This window comes from Vicia villosa, linkage group LG5, assembly GCF_029867415.1.
Source record: "Vicia villosa cultivar HV-30 ecotype Madison, WI linkage group LG5, Vvil1.0, whole genome shotgun sequence".
Taxonomy (NCBI): domain Eukaryota; kingdom Viridiplantae; phylum Streptophyta; class Magnoliopsida; order Fabales; family Fabaceae; genus Vicia; species Vicia villosa.
In genome coordinates this window covers 120473964-120487625 of record NC_081184.1, presented here as the reverse complement: position 1 = coordinate 120487625, position 13662 = coordinate 120473964, and the positions used below count along the sequence as shown (strand labels likewise).

General features: G+C 35.2%; 1 protein-coding gene across 1 annotated transcript; it reads right to left on the bottom strand.

The window, feature by feature from the left end:
- Positions 1-11462: 11462 nt before the first annotated feature.
- On the bottom strand, positions 11463-13450 carry LOC131607151 (NAC domain-containing protein 6). The gene is made up of 3 exons (XM_058879175.1): positions 13159-13450; positions 12794-13062; positions 11463-12222 (listed from the first exon to the last, which is right to left on the bottom strand). Exons 1-3 carry the CDS (start codon positions 13331-13333, stop codon positions 11728-11730), a joined length of 939 nt encoding a protein of 312 aa, XP_058735158.1. The 5' UTR covers positions 13334-13450; the 3' UTR covers positions 11463-11727.
- Between the last annotated feature and the right edge of the window lie 212 nt (positions 13451-13662).

Here is a 13662-nt window from a genome sequence, read left to right as displayed (position 1 = left end):
TCAAAAAGCTTCTAAACAACCTAAATACTACTAACAACCAGTCCCATATATCATTTATGCAATTGAAACCCTAAATAACATGCATTTGAATAATGAATCTAACAAATTCAAAACTTACAAATTGAGTGATTTGAGGGCTTTTGAATGTTGTTTAGCAATGTGATTGGAGCCTTGATGGAGCCTTGGAATTCTGTTTGCACAAATTTTCGCCTTTGCTTGTTTTTTATTTGAGTTAGGGTAAATGAATGGGGGAGGGGGAGTGTTTTGATAAATCTGCAGAAATCGCAGTATTTCGGAAGTTCACTTCCGAAATGTTGTTTTCGGAAATGAACTTCCGAAATAAGACAATTTTTTCAAAAAAAAAAAGGCGCTTTCGGAGATGCATCTCCGAAAACACCTTTTTCTTGCATTTCGGAAGTGCATTTCCGAAGTTAGGGGTAGTATGGGGTTTTCACCAGAGGTGGACTAGAAGGTAGGGAGGTTGGCAAAGAAATTTTCCAAATAAAAGCAAACCCTCTAAAACTAGGGGTGGCAAAACGGGCCGCCCGCCCCGCCCGCCGCCCGTCCCGCCTTATGCCCGCCAAAAAACGAGCGGGGCGGGCATGCCCGCCAAGTAAAATGTGTTAGACGCTGGCCTATAGATCTAGAGGGGGGGTGAATAGATCTCACTAAGTTTTTACAGATTTTCTACAGACTCGAGCGAAAGCGGTTCTGAATCGACTTGCGTCTATTCTGGACCGCTATTGCAAAGGTCGTATGTGTTTCAAAAACAAGGAGTAAGTGGAATTGATGGTGAAGTAATATGATAGCTAATCAATACGTTTAACAACTGAAATCCAATTAACTTCTAGATTGACAACTTTGATTTTCAATGCAGTAAGATTGGATTAAGCAAAAACACAAACACTTGGTGATAGGTTCAATTTGATAGTGATTCAAGTTGTGGTGAATTGTGATGTTTGTGCAGAACTTTAATTCACAATTTTAACACTTGAATCGTTGATCAATTTTGCACTTATAACCAATTATGAACAGAAAAATAAAAAAGAAAGTAAAAGCGACAAGAACACGATATTTGTTTAGGCAGTTCGTCGATCGTCCTCGCTACGACTACGTCTGCCCCCAATTCCAAATTGAAATTGGGTAATCTTTCATTAATGTTGAAAGTAGTATATACAAAGAAGATAACAAAGCGATAAACGATAAACCAATTATGTCGATCCTGTGAATCTTCTTCCCCCTTAATCTTGAGTCAGATCAAGGTTATCCAAGAGCTTCACTTTGATTCCCTTCTGCAGTGTCTTGATTCCTTGAACTCCCCGTTCCTCAATCGTTACACTCAGCCGAATCCTCAATGAACGCCTCTTGATAAAAACCCCCAAGAACCACCCGTCGTGGAGGACAAAACCCGCAGATTTTATTCACCAACAAACCCCACAAACCTTCACCCACTAGGAATCTTCAATTCCGTTCCATGGACGTTATCGAACTCATCACTAACCCGCAACGCAAGAATGATTATGTGTAATTGTGTTGGAGATGATGAAGAACGAAGATGAGAAGCGTTTGTGTATCTTTCAGTCGTTGGTGTTGCTTGAATAATTACCCTTGCACAATATATATAATTGCATAACAGTTAGAACCAAGAAAAACTGATTTTTGAACTTTCTTGATCAGTTAGGTCGACCACTTGTAGTGCTTAGGTCGACCTAACAGAGCTTGCAGAATTTTGCTCCCAGTTAGGTCGACCTGTTGAAGGAGTAGGTCGACCAGAATCCTCTTCTGATGCATTCTGGGGACATTTTCACAGATTAGGTCGACCTAGTTGCCATGTAGGTCGACCTAGCAGGCTGATATGAAGATTTCTTCATTTTGAGTCGACCTAAATGGTCTGTGAGTCGACCTAACAGAGGTATATGGATTTTCCTTCATTTTAGGTCGACCTAGGTTGACAGTAGGTCGACCTAACTGCTGATTTTCTGCATTTTTCATGTCCAGCTTGTGTTGAGTCGACTTATATGCATAGTGGATCACCTTGTGCTTTCATGAGTGATCAAATGCTTTGCTTTTCTGATTCCTCCTTGTTGTTTGAATGCTTATTTGAGTTTGCCATGAATCAAAAACATCTTTGAGTGTAATTTTGTATTCACATACTCCCCCTTTTTGATGATGGCAAACCATTCGACTAAGCTCTGGTAGTAAATGATAAAGACTCAGCAGAGCTCCCCCGTACATCCAGCATCTATCTCTCAACAGGGCAATCTCTCACCAAGGCTCCCCCGTACACTCAGCATCTATTGTATCTATCTCCCCCTTTGACAACATCAAAAAGAGAAACAAAGAGAGCAGAGTAGGAGAGAAACAAGAAAAATAAAGAATACCAGTAGTCATAGAGATAGATAACATGTTTTAAAGCAAGCTAACAACATACATAGTAGTTCAAGAGAATTATAAAAGAGGACATAGAGTGCTGCATCATATAATGTTTTTAACAACAAAACAAAACAAAAAAAACTTAATGGCATGAAATGCAATGAAATGATGATATGATAACGATATGTCCTAACGCCTGCCCCTTCTTCCTCTTCCTCTTTGAAATGTGTGAGGTCGATCTTCTTCAACCTGTTCCAACAAATCCAGCACAGACATGTTAAGAGTGTTGAAGCTCTGGCTGATGTTAGCATGACGATGCAATGCCGTTTCCTCAAACTGATTCTGCCTCAATATGGAGTTGGATGCAAACGTCTCAAAATCGTTCCTTTGTTCCTGAACCAAGCCGTACAGAGATTGGTATTGCCGTTGTTGTTCCTCATATCTATCTTGTTGAAGCTGCTGCATCGTTTGAAATTGAAGCTGTTGAGTTTCAAAGTTCTGCTGTTGTTGAAGTTGCATAGCTTCAAGCATAGATATTATGTTAGATTGATCAGGAGGAGGTAGAGCAGTGTATCCCCAAGGAACTTCTTCCTGTTGAGACGGAACATATTGCCAATTTGGATCTGTGTCATGAGCTATGTCTTCCATGGTTTGATCCTCCTCATTTGCTATTTCTTGATCGTTTCCCTCTTCCTCATTTCCTACATTGTTTCCAAACTCCGTAGGATCATCATAGTTGTAGATAACCTTCCCTGTTCCTTTTTGAATGAGATAATATGTCTTCCTCACAGGATTCCAATGATATCCCATAAGAGTCAAGGTGGTTTGTGAGAATTCCTGGGATTGATGTACGCGAGTGTAGTGTAAGTGATCAAGTCGCATACCAAAGTGATTGACAATTGTTTGAATGATTGAACCATAACATAGGGCTGTAGTTTTCTGTTTGACTTCATGAAACTTAGCAGCAAGGAAGTGAGGCCAGTGTAAACGCGTTCTGTTTTGCAGCAGATACATGAGCACCACTTCATTTCTTTCAATTCTTGAATATCCTCCAGCCCTTGGTCGAATGATTCTTGAGATTACCCAGTTCAAGAGTCTAGGATCTCGCTTCAAATGACCAGCTGTTATTGTTTCATTTGGTCTATCAAATACGGAAGGATCTTTGAGGATTGACTTCATGTAGGCCTCATGATCATAGTTTCCCGGTACATCCCCGTCTACCATACGGAGTTCATCACCAACGATTGTCAGACCAAAAATACTAATCCAGACCCGTTTGTCAACAACATGTGACCTAGATCCCATTTTGAAACGGAAATTACAACCATCTCCTTTTGTAAATCCTGCATAGAAAGCCCTAACGGTATTCTCACAGTACGGGGTATCACATTGCAATAAGGGATGAATATTTTGATGTTCAATTAACGCAGCGACATCAGGGATATTCATGTTTTCGACAAGATTTGGATCATAAGTATATTGCTTAACAATTTTCCTTTTCATCTGCCACTTCTCAAAGTTTTCTCTACAATCAGGATGAACAAGAGCACTTACCGGTTGAGATGATGAACTGGAAGCAATTTCCTTTCCTTTTCTTGATTTTGGAGGCATGATTGGAGATGCTTTGAGTGAGAGAGGGATGATTTTTGATAGTTTAGAGTTTGAGGAATTAGGGTTAGCCGTACCAAAAGAGATGAGAATGAGAGGGAATGCAAGAATGGAATGTTTTGAATGCATGATATTGGGTCGGGTCGACCTAACAGGCCCAAATATGGAAAAGTTTACGCAGTAGGTCGACCTAAAGTGAAGCTGGGTCGACCTAACAGAAGTAACAATACAAATGACCAAATTAGGTCGACCTAATTTGTGAGTAGGTCGACGCAACTGGACCTTTTTGGTTTTTCTAAAGAAGCTTCTTATGTAGGTCGACTCAAATACAGGGTAGGTCGACCTAAGTTGCTTTCAATGATGAAAATGCCTTAGAAATGTTTCTATATGATGTATTTTTGTTTTGTCATTTGCTTGAATGCACAACCATTGTATGTTATGAATGAAATGATGAACACATATACATAAGTATTTGAGAAGAGTAGATAAGAGCACATGAAGTCACTATAAGCATGTTAATTGATAGCATATTATAGCATCAATAAAATTTTTGGAAGTGAACAATAAACATGTTACCGCTTTCTCAATATGTAGGTGTTTTGTCATCATTGTGTGGAGTCTTCTTGTCAGTGTGCCATACTCCTAGATTTGATAATGAATTGCTTTGATGGAATGTTTCACAGGTTGATTCTTGCGAAAAACTTATCTAGTATCAATTACTCGATGTTCTCCCGGATGCGGGACATAGTCCCAAACAATATTCTGCTAAGAATAGGTTTAAAATCTCTTTGCAATGCAACTTGCCAATTTGCACATCAAGTACTGCGTCCTATGTGTTTCTCGGAATATCTGTATTTGTAATGTATCTCATACATTTGCTATGGCTAGGACACCTTCATTTCCTTTGCCAAGTATGATTCTTCAAACTGTCTTCATAGATGACATACCAAAATTTGTATGTCTTCCTATATGTGTCTTGAGCACCATCTATCAAGGAACTACCACCGTTCGGCGATGTCAAGACACTTTTCCTGCGAGATTAAATTAGAGTGGAAGGTCCCCAATCTTCATTGGGTCCTGGATGGTGAGTACACAATTTGTTGCACTTAGGCAACCATTGAAATACTCCTTTAGGAACTAAAGTTCTCCTAAATTTGCATTTTTCAATGGTATGTCCCTTTTTGCAACAATAATGACAGGTAATATGATGAGAATATGGAGTTTTGCTAGTTGATACTTTTGGTACAAAAGTGTATTTACTATATAAAGGAGTATACGATCTTTTGAACTTGTTTGGATCAACCGCAAAAGTCACTTTTGGTTGTAGAGCCTTGTCTAACTTGGCTTTTAGATCTCTCACTTCTTTTTGCCAAATGTGACATGTCTCACAACCAAACCATGATGTAGGATCTATTTCAACTTTGTCCTTTTGAATGTCTAGCATAGATTGTTTTAAAGCTTCCATATCCCTTTCGGTTTTCTCAACTTTTGATTCAAGATATGAAAATATTTTCTTATTTGAGGCCAAAAGTTTGAAAGCTTTACTTGCATCTCTATGTAATTCTTCAAAAGCAATTTTTAGTTGAGAATGAGATACCTTATCTACGAGTTCAGGTTTAAGATGACTTACAGCTTTCTTTTTCTTGTTTTGATGAGCCATGAAACATAGGTTTGCTGATTCTTCTTCATCGCTTGACGAGCTTTCACTAGATGAATCACTTTCCCATGCTATGTAAGCTCTTTTAGATTTGTTATGACCTTTGCTTTGGTTCTTCTCCTTTTCTTTCTTAAGGTATGGACAATCCGGTTTGTAGTGACCGGCTTTCCCACAATTGAAGCAAAGACCTTTGATCTTTCCTTTGTTGTCGTCATCTTGTTTGAACATGTTTGATTGCTTTCTATAGTTGATCAATCCTTTGTCGGAATGTTTTGCTCCATTTTTCTTTAGATATTTGTTGTATCTTCGCACAAACAGTCCCATTTCCTCATCATCGGAGTCTTCGTCACTACTTGTGTCACTATCCTTTGGCTCTCGTTTTGAGGTCTTGGAGCTCGAAGCTTTTAGAGCTATTGACTTCTTCTCTACCTCTTTCTCCATGTTCTTTTCTTTCTTTGTCCTCTTCTCATGCATGTCAAGGCATTTAAGATGCTGTTCATGTTCCTCTAGTTTACCAAAAAGAGTGGTAATGTCTAAAGTGTTGAGATCATTTGCTTCCTTAATTGCTGTAACTTTGGGCTGCCATTCCCTGTTCAAACACCTTAAGATTTTGTTAGTAGCAACTGCATTGGAAACAGGTCTATCAAGAGAATTTAATCGATTTTTCAGGTGAACGAATCTTTTCTGCATGCTTTCGATGGTTTCACCATCTTCCATGTGGAAAAGTTCGAACTCTTGAGTTAACGTATTGATCCTAGCTAGTTTGACATCATCCGTTCCCTCGTGGGCAACTTGCAATGTGTCCCACATAGCTTTAGCTGATCTACAATGGGAAACGCGATAGTATTCATCAACTCCTAGAGCTGAGATTAGAATGTTTCTCGCTTTCCAATCGTATGCATATTTCTTTTCATCTTCAGCATTCCAAGTATCTTCTGGTTTTGGAACAACTGCACCAGCTGCATTTGTCATAGTGATCTGAAATGGACCATTGACAATAGCTGTCCAGATGTTCCTATCAATTGCATTGATATGGACACACATACAATCCTTCCAATAGCCGTAGTTTTCTCCGTTGAAAACTGGAGCTCTATTATGAGCCCCTTTAGGTCCAGAAGCCATCTTTCCAATAAGTGTTTCACGTAGCACGGAATAAACCAGAGCTCTTGATGCCACTTGTTAGACGCTGGCCTATAGATCTAGAGGGGGGGTGAATAGATCTCACTAAGTTTTTACAGATTTTTCTACAGACTCGAGCGAAAGCGGTTCTGAATCGACTTGCGTCTATTCTGGACCGCTATTGCAAAGGTCGTATGTGTTTCAAAAACAAGGAGTAAGTGGAATTGATGGTGAAGTAATATGATAGCTAATCAATACGTTTAACAACTGAAATCCAATTAACTTCTAGATTGACAACTTTGATTTTCAATGCAGTAAGATTGGATTAAGCAAAAACACAAACACTTGGTGATAGGTTCAATTTGATAGTGATTCAAGTTGTGGTGAATTGTGATGTTTGTGCAGAACTTTAATTCACAATTTTAACACTTGAATCGTTGATCAATTTTGCACTTATAACCAATTATGAACAGAAAAATAAAAAAGAAAGTAAAAGCGACAAGAACACGATATTTGTTTAGGCAGTTCGTCGATCGTCCTCGCTACGACTACGTCTGCCCCCAATTCCAAATTGAAATTGGGTAATCTTTCATTAATGTTGAAAGTAGTATATACAAAGAAGATAACAAAGCGATAAACGATAAACCAATTATGTCGATCCTTTGAATCTTCTTCCCCCTTAATCTTGAGTCAGATCAAGGTTATCCAAGAGCTTCACTTTGATTCCCTTCTGCAGTGTCTTGATTCCTTGAACTCCCCGTTCCTCAATCGTTACACTCAGCCGAATCCTCAATGAACGCCTCTTGATAAAAACCCCCAAGAACCACCCGTCGTGGAGGACAAAACCCGCAGATTTTATTCACCAACAAACCCCACAAACCTTCACCCACTAGGAATCTTCAATTCCGTTCCATGGACGTTATCGAACTCATCACTAACCCGCAACGCAAGAATGATTATGTGTAATTGTGTTGGAGATGATGAAGAACGAAGATGAGAAGCGTTTGTGTATCTTTCAGTCGTTGGTGTTGCTTGAATAATTACCCTTGCACAATATATATAATTGCATAACAGTTAGAACCAAGAAAAACTGATTTTTGAACTTTCTTGATCAGTTAGGTCGACCACTTGTAGTGCTTAGGTCGACCTAACAGAGCTTGCAGAATTTTGCTCCCAGTTAGGTCGACCTGTTGAAGGAGTAGGTCGACCAGAATCCTCTTCTGATGCATTCTGGGGACATTTTCACAGATTAGGTCGACCTAGTTGCCATGTAGGTCGACCTAGCAGGCTGATATGAAGATTTCTTCATTTTGAGTCGACCTAAATGGTCTGTGAGTCGACCTAACAGAGGTATATGGATTTTCCTTCATTTTAGGTCGACCTAGGTTGACAGTAGGTCGACCTAACTGCTGATTTTCTGCATTTTTCATGTCCAGCTTGTGTTGAGTCGACTTATATGCATAGTGGATCACCTTGTGCTTTCATGAGTGATCAAATGCTTTGCTTTTCTGATTCCTCCTTGTTGTTTGAATGCTTATTTGAGTTTGCCATGAATCAAAAACATCTTTGAGTGTAATTTTGTATTCACAAAATGGACATCAAAATCATGCCCGCCCCGCTAAGGTGGCGGGTTGGCGGGCGGCGGGCTTACCCGCCTATTTTTATTTATATTTTTTTAATAGATTAATATGCTTTTTTTACTTTTTAATTAAACTTTTCACTTATTTTTTAAAACAATTTTTTATAAAAGTAATTTTTTAACAAATTTACTCTAAAAAATATTACATATATTTATAAATAAATCTATAAAATAAACCATCAAGAATTTCAATTACTAGAATTAACTAAAAAAAAGGTGAGTTTTGGAGGAGGAGCGGGTTTTGGCGAGCGGCAGGCTTTGGCGGGGCGGGTATGGCGGGCGGCGTGTTTTGGCGGGGCGGGCTTTGGCGAGCGGCGAGCCTAAAATCCCAACTCAACCCGCCAATTTTTGGCGGGTGCGCGGGCGGCCCGGCGGGTCCCGGCCCGTTTTGCCACCCCTATCTAAAACCCTCATAACCAAAATCATTCAATTATTTTCACCTAATCCTTCTATTTTTTCAAAGTCCTTCCATCCTTTTCTCTCACAACTCCCAAACATAATCGGTTTAACACGGAATTTAATAGAGGAACAATTTTGAGTCCGATTACAAATTTACATATATATTTATCTTTTCTTAAGATTTAAAGACTATTATTGATCGTATTCACATGATGAGTAAACCAATTTTCCTATTTACACTTATTAGAATTCTTGTTGACAATGTGGCAAGTAACAAAATATCTAGTGTAAAAGGTCATGACGAAGTTTGCTTGAAAATTTTCAAACTACTAATGATTTTCATGTAGGAACATAAGAAAGAAATGAAGACTTGGTAATCGGATTCATGTTAATATTGAGTAGAAAAGTAAAGATATTAAATTCAAATTGATTGTGAAATCCCTTCTTTAAACATTTCTTCCTTCTCAAAATCAAAAATTTAACCGTCATGGAGACTTGAACCAAGGAAACCACGAAATATATTTATTAAACACTTTGTTTGCAATATTAGAATAAATTAGTAATAAACCCGTGCGTTCGCACGAGTTCTAGTACGGTACGCGCGTTTATTTCAAATGTATATTTTTTAATAGAAAAATGTCTGATACTTATGAAAAAATAATAATTGAATGTATAGAAAAATATCTCATACCCACGAAAAAATAATAATTAAATGTATAGAAAAATGTCTGGTACTTGTGAAAAAAATAATAATTAAATGTATAGAAAATTTTCTGGTACTCGTAAAAAATAAAGAATTGAGTGTATAGGAAAATGTCTGGTATCCATGAAATAAATAATAATTGAATGTAAAGAAAAATGTTTGACATCTGTAAAAAAAAAATAATAATTGAATGTATAGAAAAATGTCTAGTACCCGTAAAAATATTTAGATCAATAATTTTTTTTAATACAAAATGTAATTATGTTATTAAATATGTTATTAAAGATGTTAGATGAGTTGCTAGAAATGTAAATAAAATGGTGTTTTGAAGTTCAAATGCCTCAAGATAGTACCTCACACTAAACAAAAAATATTAGTAATGGAATATAAAAATAGTTGATGAGAAATAGCACAATGTGAAACAAATAATGGTAAAGAATAAAAAAGAAAATCTAAAATATAAATCATATTAAATTTTAAAAGAAATAAACAAAATAATGACATATTTTTAATATTTTTTTATATGAAAAATAAAATCTAATTCATATATATATATATATATATATATATATATATATATATATATTGTATTTTACGAATTAAATAAAAACTAATTAAACTACTATTTTTTGTATTTTTTATAATAATTAAATTAAATGGTCAACTAATATAAAATATATTTTTGATATTTATTAAATTAATAACGATTAATTAAAAATTTGAATTAATAAAATAATACAAACTAAATAAAGACAATTTCATAAAGTAGACTAAAATACATAAAAATAAGATAAATTAAGATAAAATCTATAGAAGTGTAATTTTCAATATGACCCAAATTAAGAGTAATTAATTTGAAAATTTTCAAACTCCTAATGATTTTAATGTAGGAACATAGGAAAGAAATGAAGACTTGGTAATCGGATTCATATTAATATTGAGTAGAAAAGTAGAGATATTAAATTCAAATTGATTGTGAAATCCCTTCTTTAAACATTTCTTCTTCCTTCTCAAAATCCAAAGTTTAACAGTCATGGAGACTTGAACCAAGGAAACCACGAAATATATTTATTAAACACTTTGTTTGCAATATTAGAATAAATGTATTTCAAACATTTTAATTACATTTTAATTTCAAAAATATCTATTACACTTTTATTACATATTTCTTAATACATAATTATTTGTAAAATATTTATTTAATAACTATAAATATTTCTTAATATTAATTTGTTTTATAAAAAATTGTTATAAAATATAGTAAAACATATTAGTTTGAAATATATAAACCTTTGATATTTTAAACATTTCAAATATTAAAAATATATTTTATATTTAATAATATTAATTTAATAATAATAATTTAATATAAAAAATTTGTAACCCTTATTAGATCCTCAATGGATGAAAATAAAAAAACAAAATGATCATTATCTATAGGTGTTACCATTATCTATAGTATTTAATTTTTCATGCAGAGCATAAAATGTTGGAGAAGATTCTCCTTTCTTCAACATGAAAGAAATTTTTATAACTATTCAGATCATTAATATTATTGTCTTTTAAATTGTTTATGCCTACTGCACCCCTTTTAAAATAAGGCGTTGATAATTGACTTAAAGTACGCCGCGATCGAGAGTTCCTCAAAACATATGATTGAATGTTTTTAAAATCGGATTAAAAATCTTAATCGCATTCAAATCAAAAATATTTTGAGGAGTTTGTAAATAAGACCACGAAAAATTGCCACTTGCATCTTTAATTAAAGTACTAAATACATTTATTACTCATGTTATTATTGATTTAAATGTATCCTTTGATAAAACTATTGATTTGTGTTGAGACTCTCACTCACCAATACACATCTATACCGTAAAAAGAAATAGGAGGATCAATACACAAAATAAGCATGCTAAATACATTGTCTACTTTTCTTAATATCTCTGAAAAATGACAAAAGAGACTTTTTATGAAAAGAGACAAAGTAGTAATTCTAATTCATTGAGGAATTGGAACTTCATTATTACATCATCAAAGAGCAGGGTAGAATTGTCAAGTTTCCTAGGCAGAACTTACATTACATGAAATATTAGACTTCATTCCTGCCTAATTAATTCATCTACTAGCTAGTAGTACTATGATTTATGTTATGAATTAAATGACTTAATATACATAAATTCCCAAACAAACAACAATAATTAAACTTGTTTTGTTGATTAATGTAATTAACTAGAAATTGAGGATGTTGGAGTAAGCAGTCCAGTTTTGTAGCCAAGGACTGTTAAGCTGAGTCCAAAAGGTATCTTGAGTCCAATCCGTTACCATAGGTAACTGTAACTCAGGAACATTGTCCTTCCCTAATGGCAATTGCAAGGATGTTCCACAAGCCTTTTTGTTATTATTATCTTTCATCTGAGTGATCGTTTTTTCATAACATGGTTTCTCTGTCATAATGGCCTCAGAAACCATGTTATGAGTTTCTGTTTTTGTTTTTGGTTCAATTTCGTGTTGAGATTCTTTCTTAGGAATAACTTGTTGGAACAATAACGGTATCGGCACGTGTTGGTCTTGTTGTGTGTAGTTAAAGGAGATTGTGTCCGTAGAGGAAGGTGGGGATGTAGGAGAACCAACCACCATTTGTTTCATCTCTTCTTCTTCTGCTGCTCTTTGTTCAAGCACTTTCAACGAAGTTGCCTTTCTATATATCTTGCACAACACTATGTCCTGTCATATAAAAATACCATAACATGTTTTTAGTATTTATGTTTCACAATTTGTTGAATGAAACAAAGAGGCTCATATAGGGACCACAATACATGTACAAAACGAAAAAGTGTCACTACCTACCCATTTTCATGGAAACTTCCCTACATGTCAGAGATATGCATGTTAATTAATTATTTACCGCTAACTAAGAAAATTAACTCATATTAGTCCAAATTATGATACTAAAACACTACTATAGCATGGAAAGGTATCAAAAAATTACTAACATTCATTTATTATTAGCTAAATAATTTGGGGTAGAGAAAAAAAAAAGCGCTCTACAGTCGAATATTTCACATTCAAAAACTGTTGCCTAAATCTTTAAACTACGATTTTAGTGATTTTAACTGCGCTTTTCTACCGTTTTTTAAATAAAAAATTGTTGTTGTAACTGAAATTTCTATGTTTATGACTTATGATGGTCAATTAAATTAGTCATATGACAGGAAAAAAATTTTTTAAAAAGAATGGGTCTAAGGTAGACTATATAGTTGAATTTCAAATGAGAAATTATGGTATAATATTGTACCTTAGGCAAGGGGCTATTGTCAGGTAAACGATACTCATTCATGACCCAATCGGTCTTGCTTCCTCGTGGAGCTCTTCCCTCATAGAAAACCAACGTCTTCCTCAACCCGATGATCCGCTTCGGATCGGACAACGTCACGATTTTTCGGTCCGAACCGGTTGCTTTCCAGAACCCTTTTTCAGTTGTGCGGTTAGGCCTTCCTCCACTACCATGTTTTTTGTCCCTTGGCACAAAGAAATACCATTCTCTTTCACCAACCTTAGACAAACCTATATATAATAATTCAAAAACACATTAAAAATTTCATTGATATAAAATATTATGATCACTGAAATTTCAAAATAATATGATCATACTCAATTTACCTGGCAAGTCACAAGGATCATGGTGATAGATGTTGAGAAAACCGATGACATCGTAACGAAGTTTCTTGCCAATAACCATATTTTTAAGATAGAAATCAAGGAGTTCTTCTTCCGTAGGGTGAAATCTGAATCCAGGAAGTGTTATTTCTTCAGTACTCATGTTGATGTCTTCCATTGATGCTATGCTATGTATATGTGCTAATTATTTTTGTTGTGTTTGAGAAGAGGAACCCAAAAGTTAGTGTTGGTGCTATTGCAAACACATGAAAAGACTTGTTTATTTGTTGAGTGAACATAGAATATATATATAAGTGAGTATTTATAAGGAATGGTTTTTGTGTGCTTGTGTGAAATAATAGTTATTTTCATACTTTAATTATTAATTAATAACTAAGATTTTGGTATGACTCGGTCATATAAGCTTAATTGTCTGCTGTTGGAACTACTGTAAGTCTATAGGTGAAGTGGGAATCTAACGGTTGAGATTGTCTAGATGGAGATGGA

What these genes read in the sequence shown, in the direction of transcription:
- LOC131607151 (XM_058879175.1), bottom strand. Translation starts at nt 13,333, where the DNA reads ATGGAAGACATCAACATGAGTACTGAAGAAATAACACTTCCTGGATTC. An exon ending in TGATCCTTGTGACTTGCCAG is followed by an intron (nt 13,063 to 13,158) that starts GTAAATTGAGTA and finishes TATTATATATAG; the next exon opens with GTTTGTCTAAGGTTGGTGAA. An exon ending in ACAATAGCCCCTTGCCTAAG is followed by an intron (nt 12,223 to 12,793) that starts GTACAATATTAT and finishes TTTATATGACAG; the next exon opens with GACATAGTGTTGTGCAAGAT.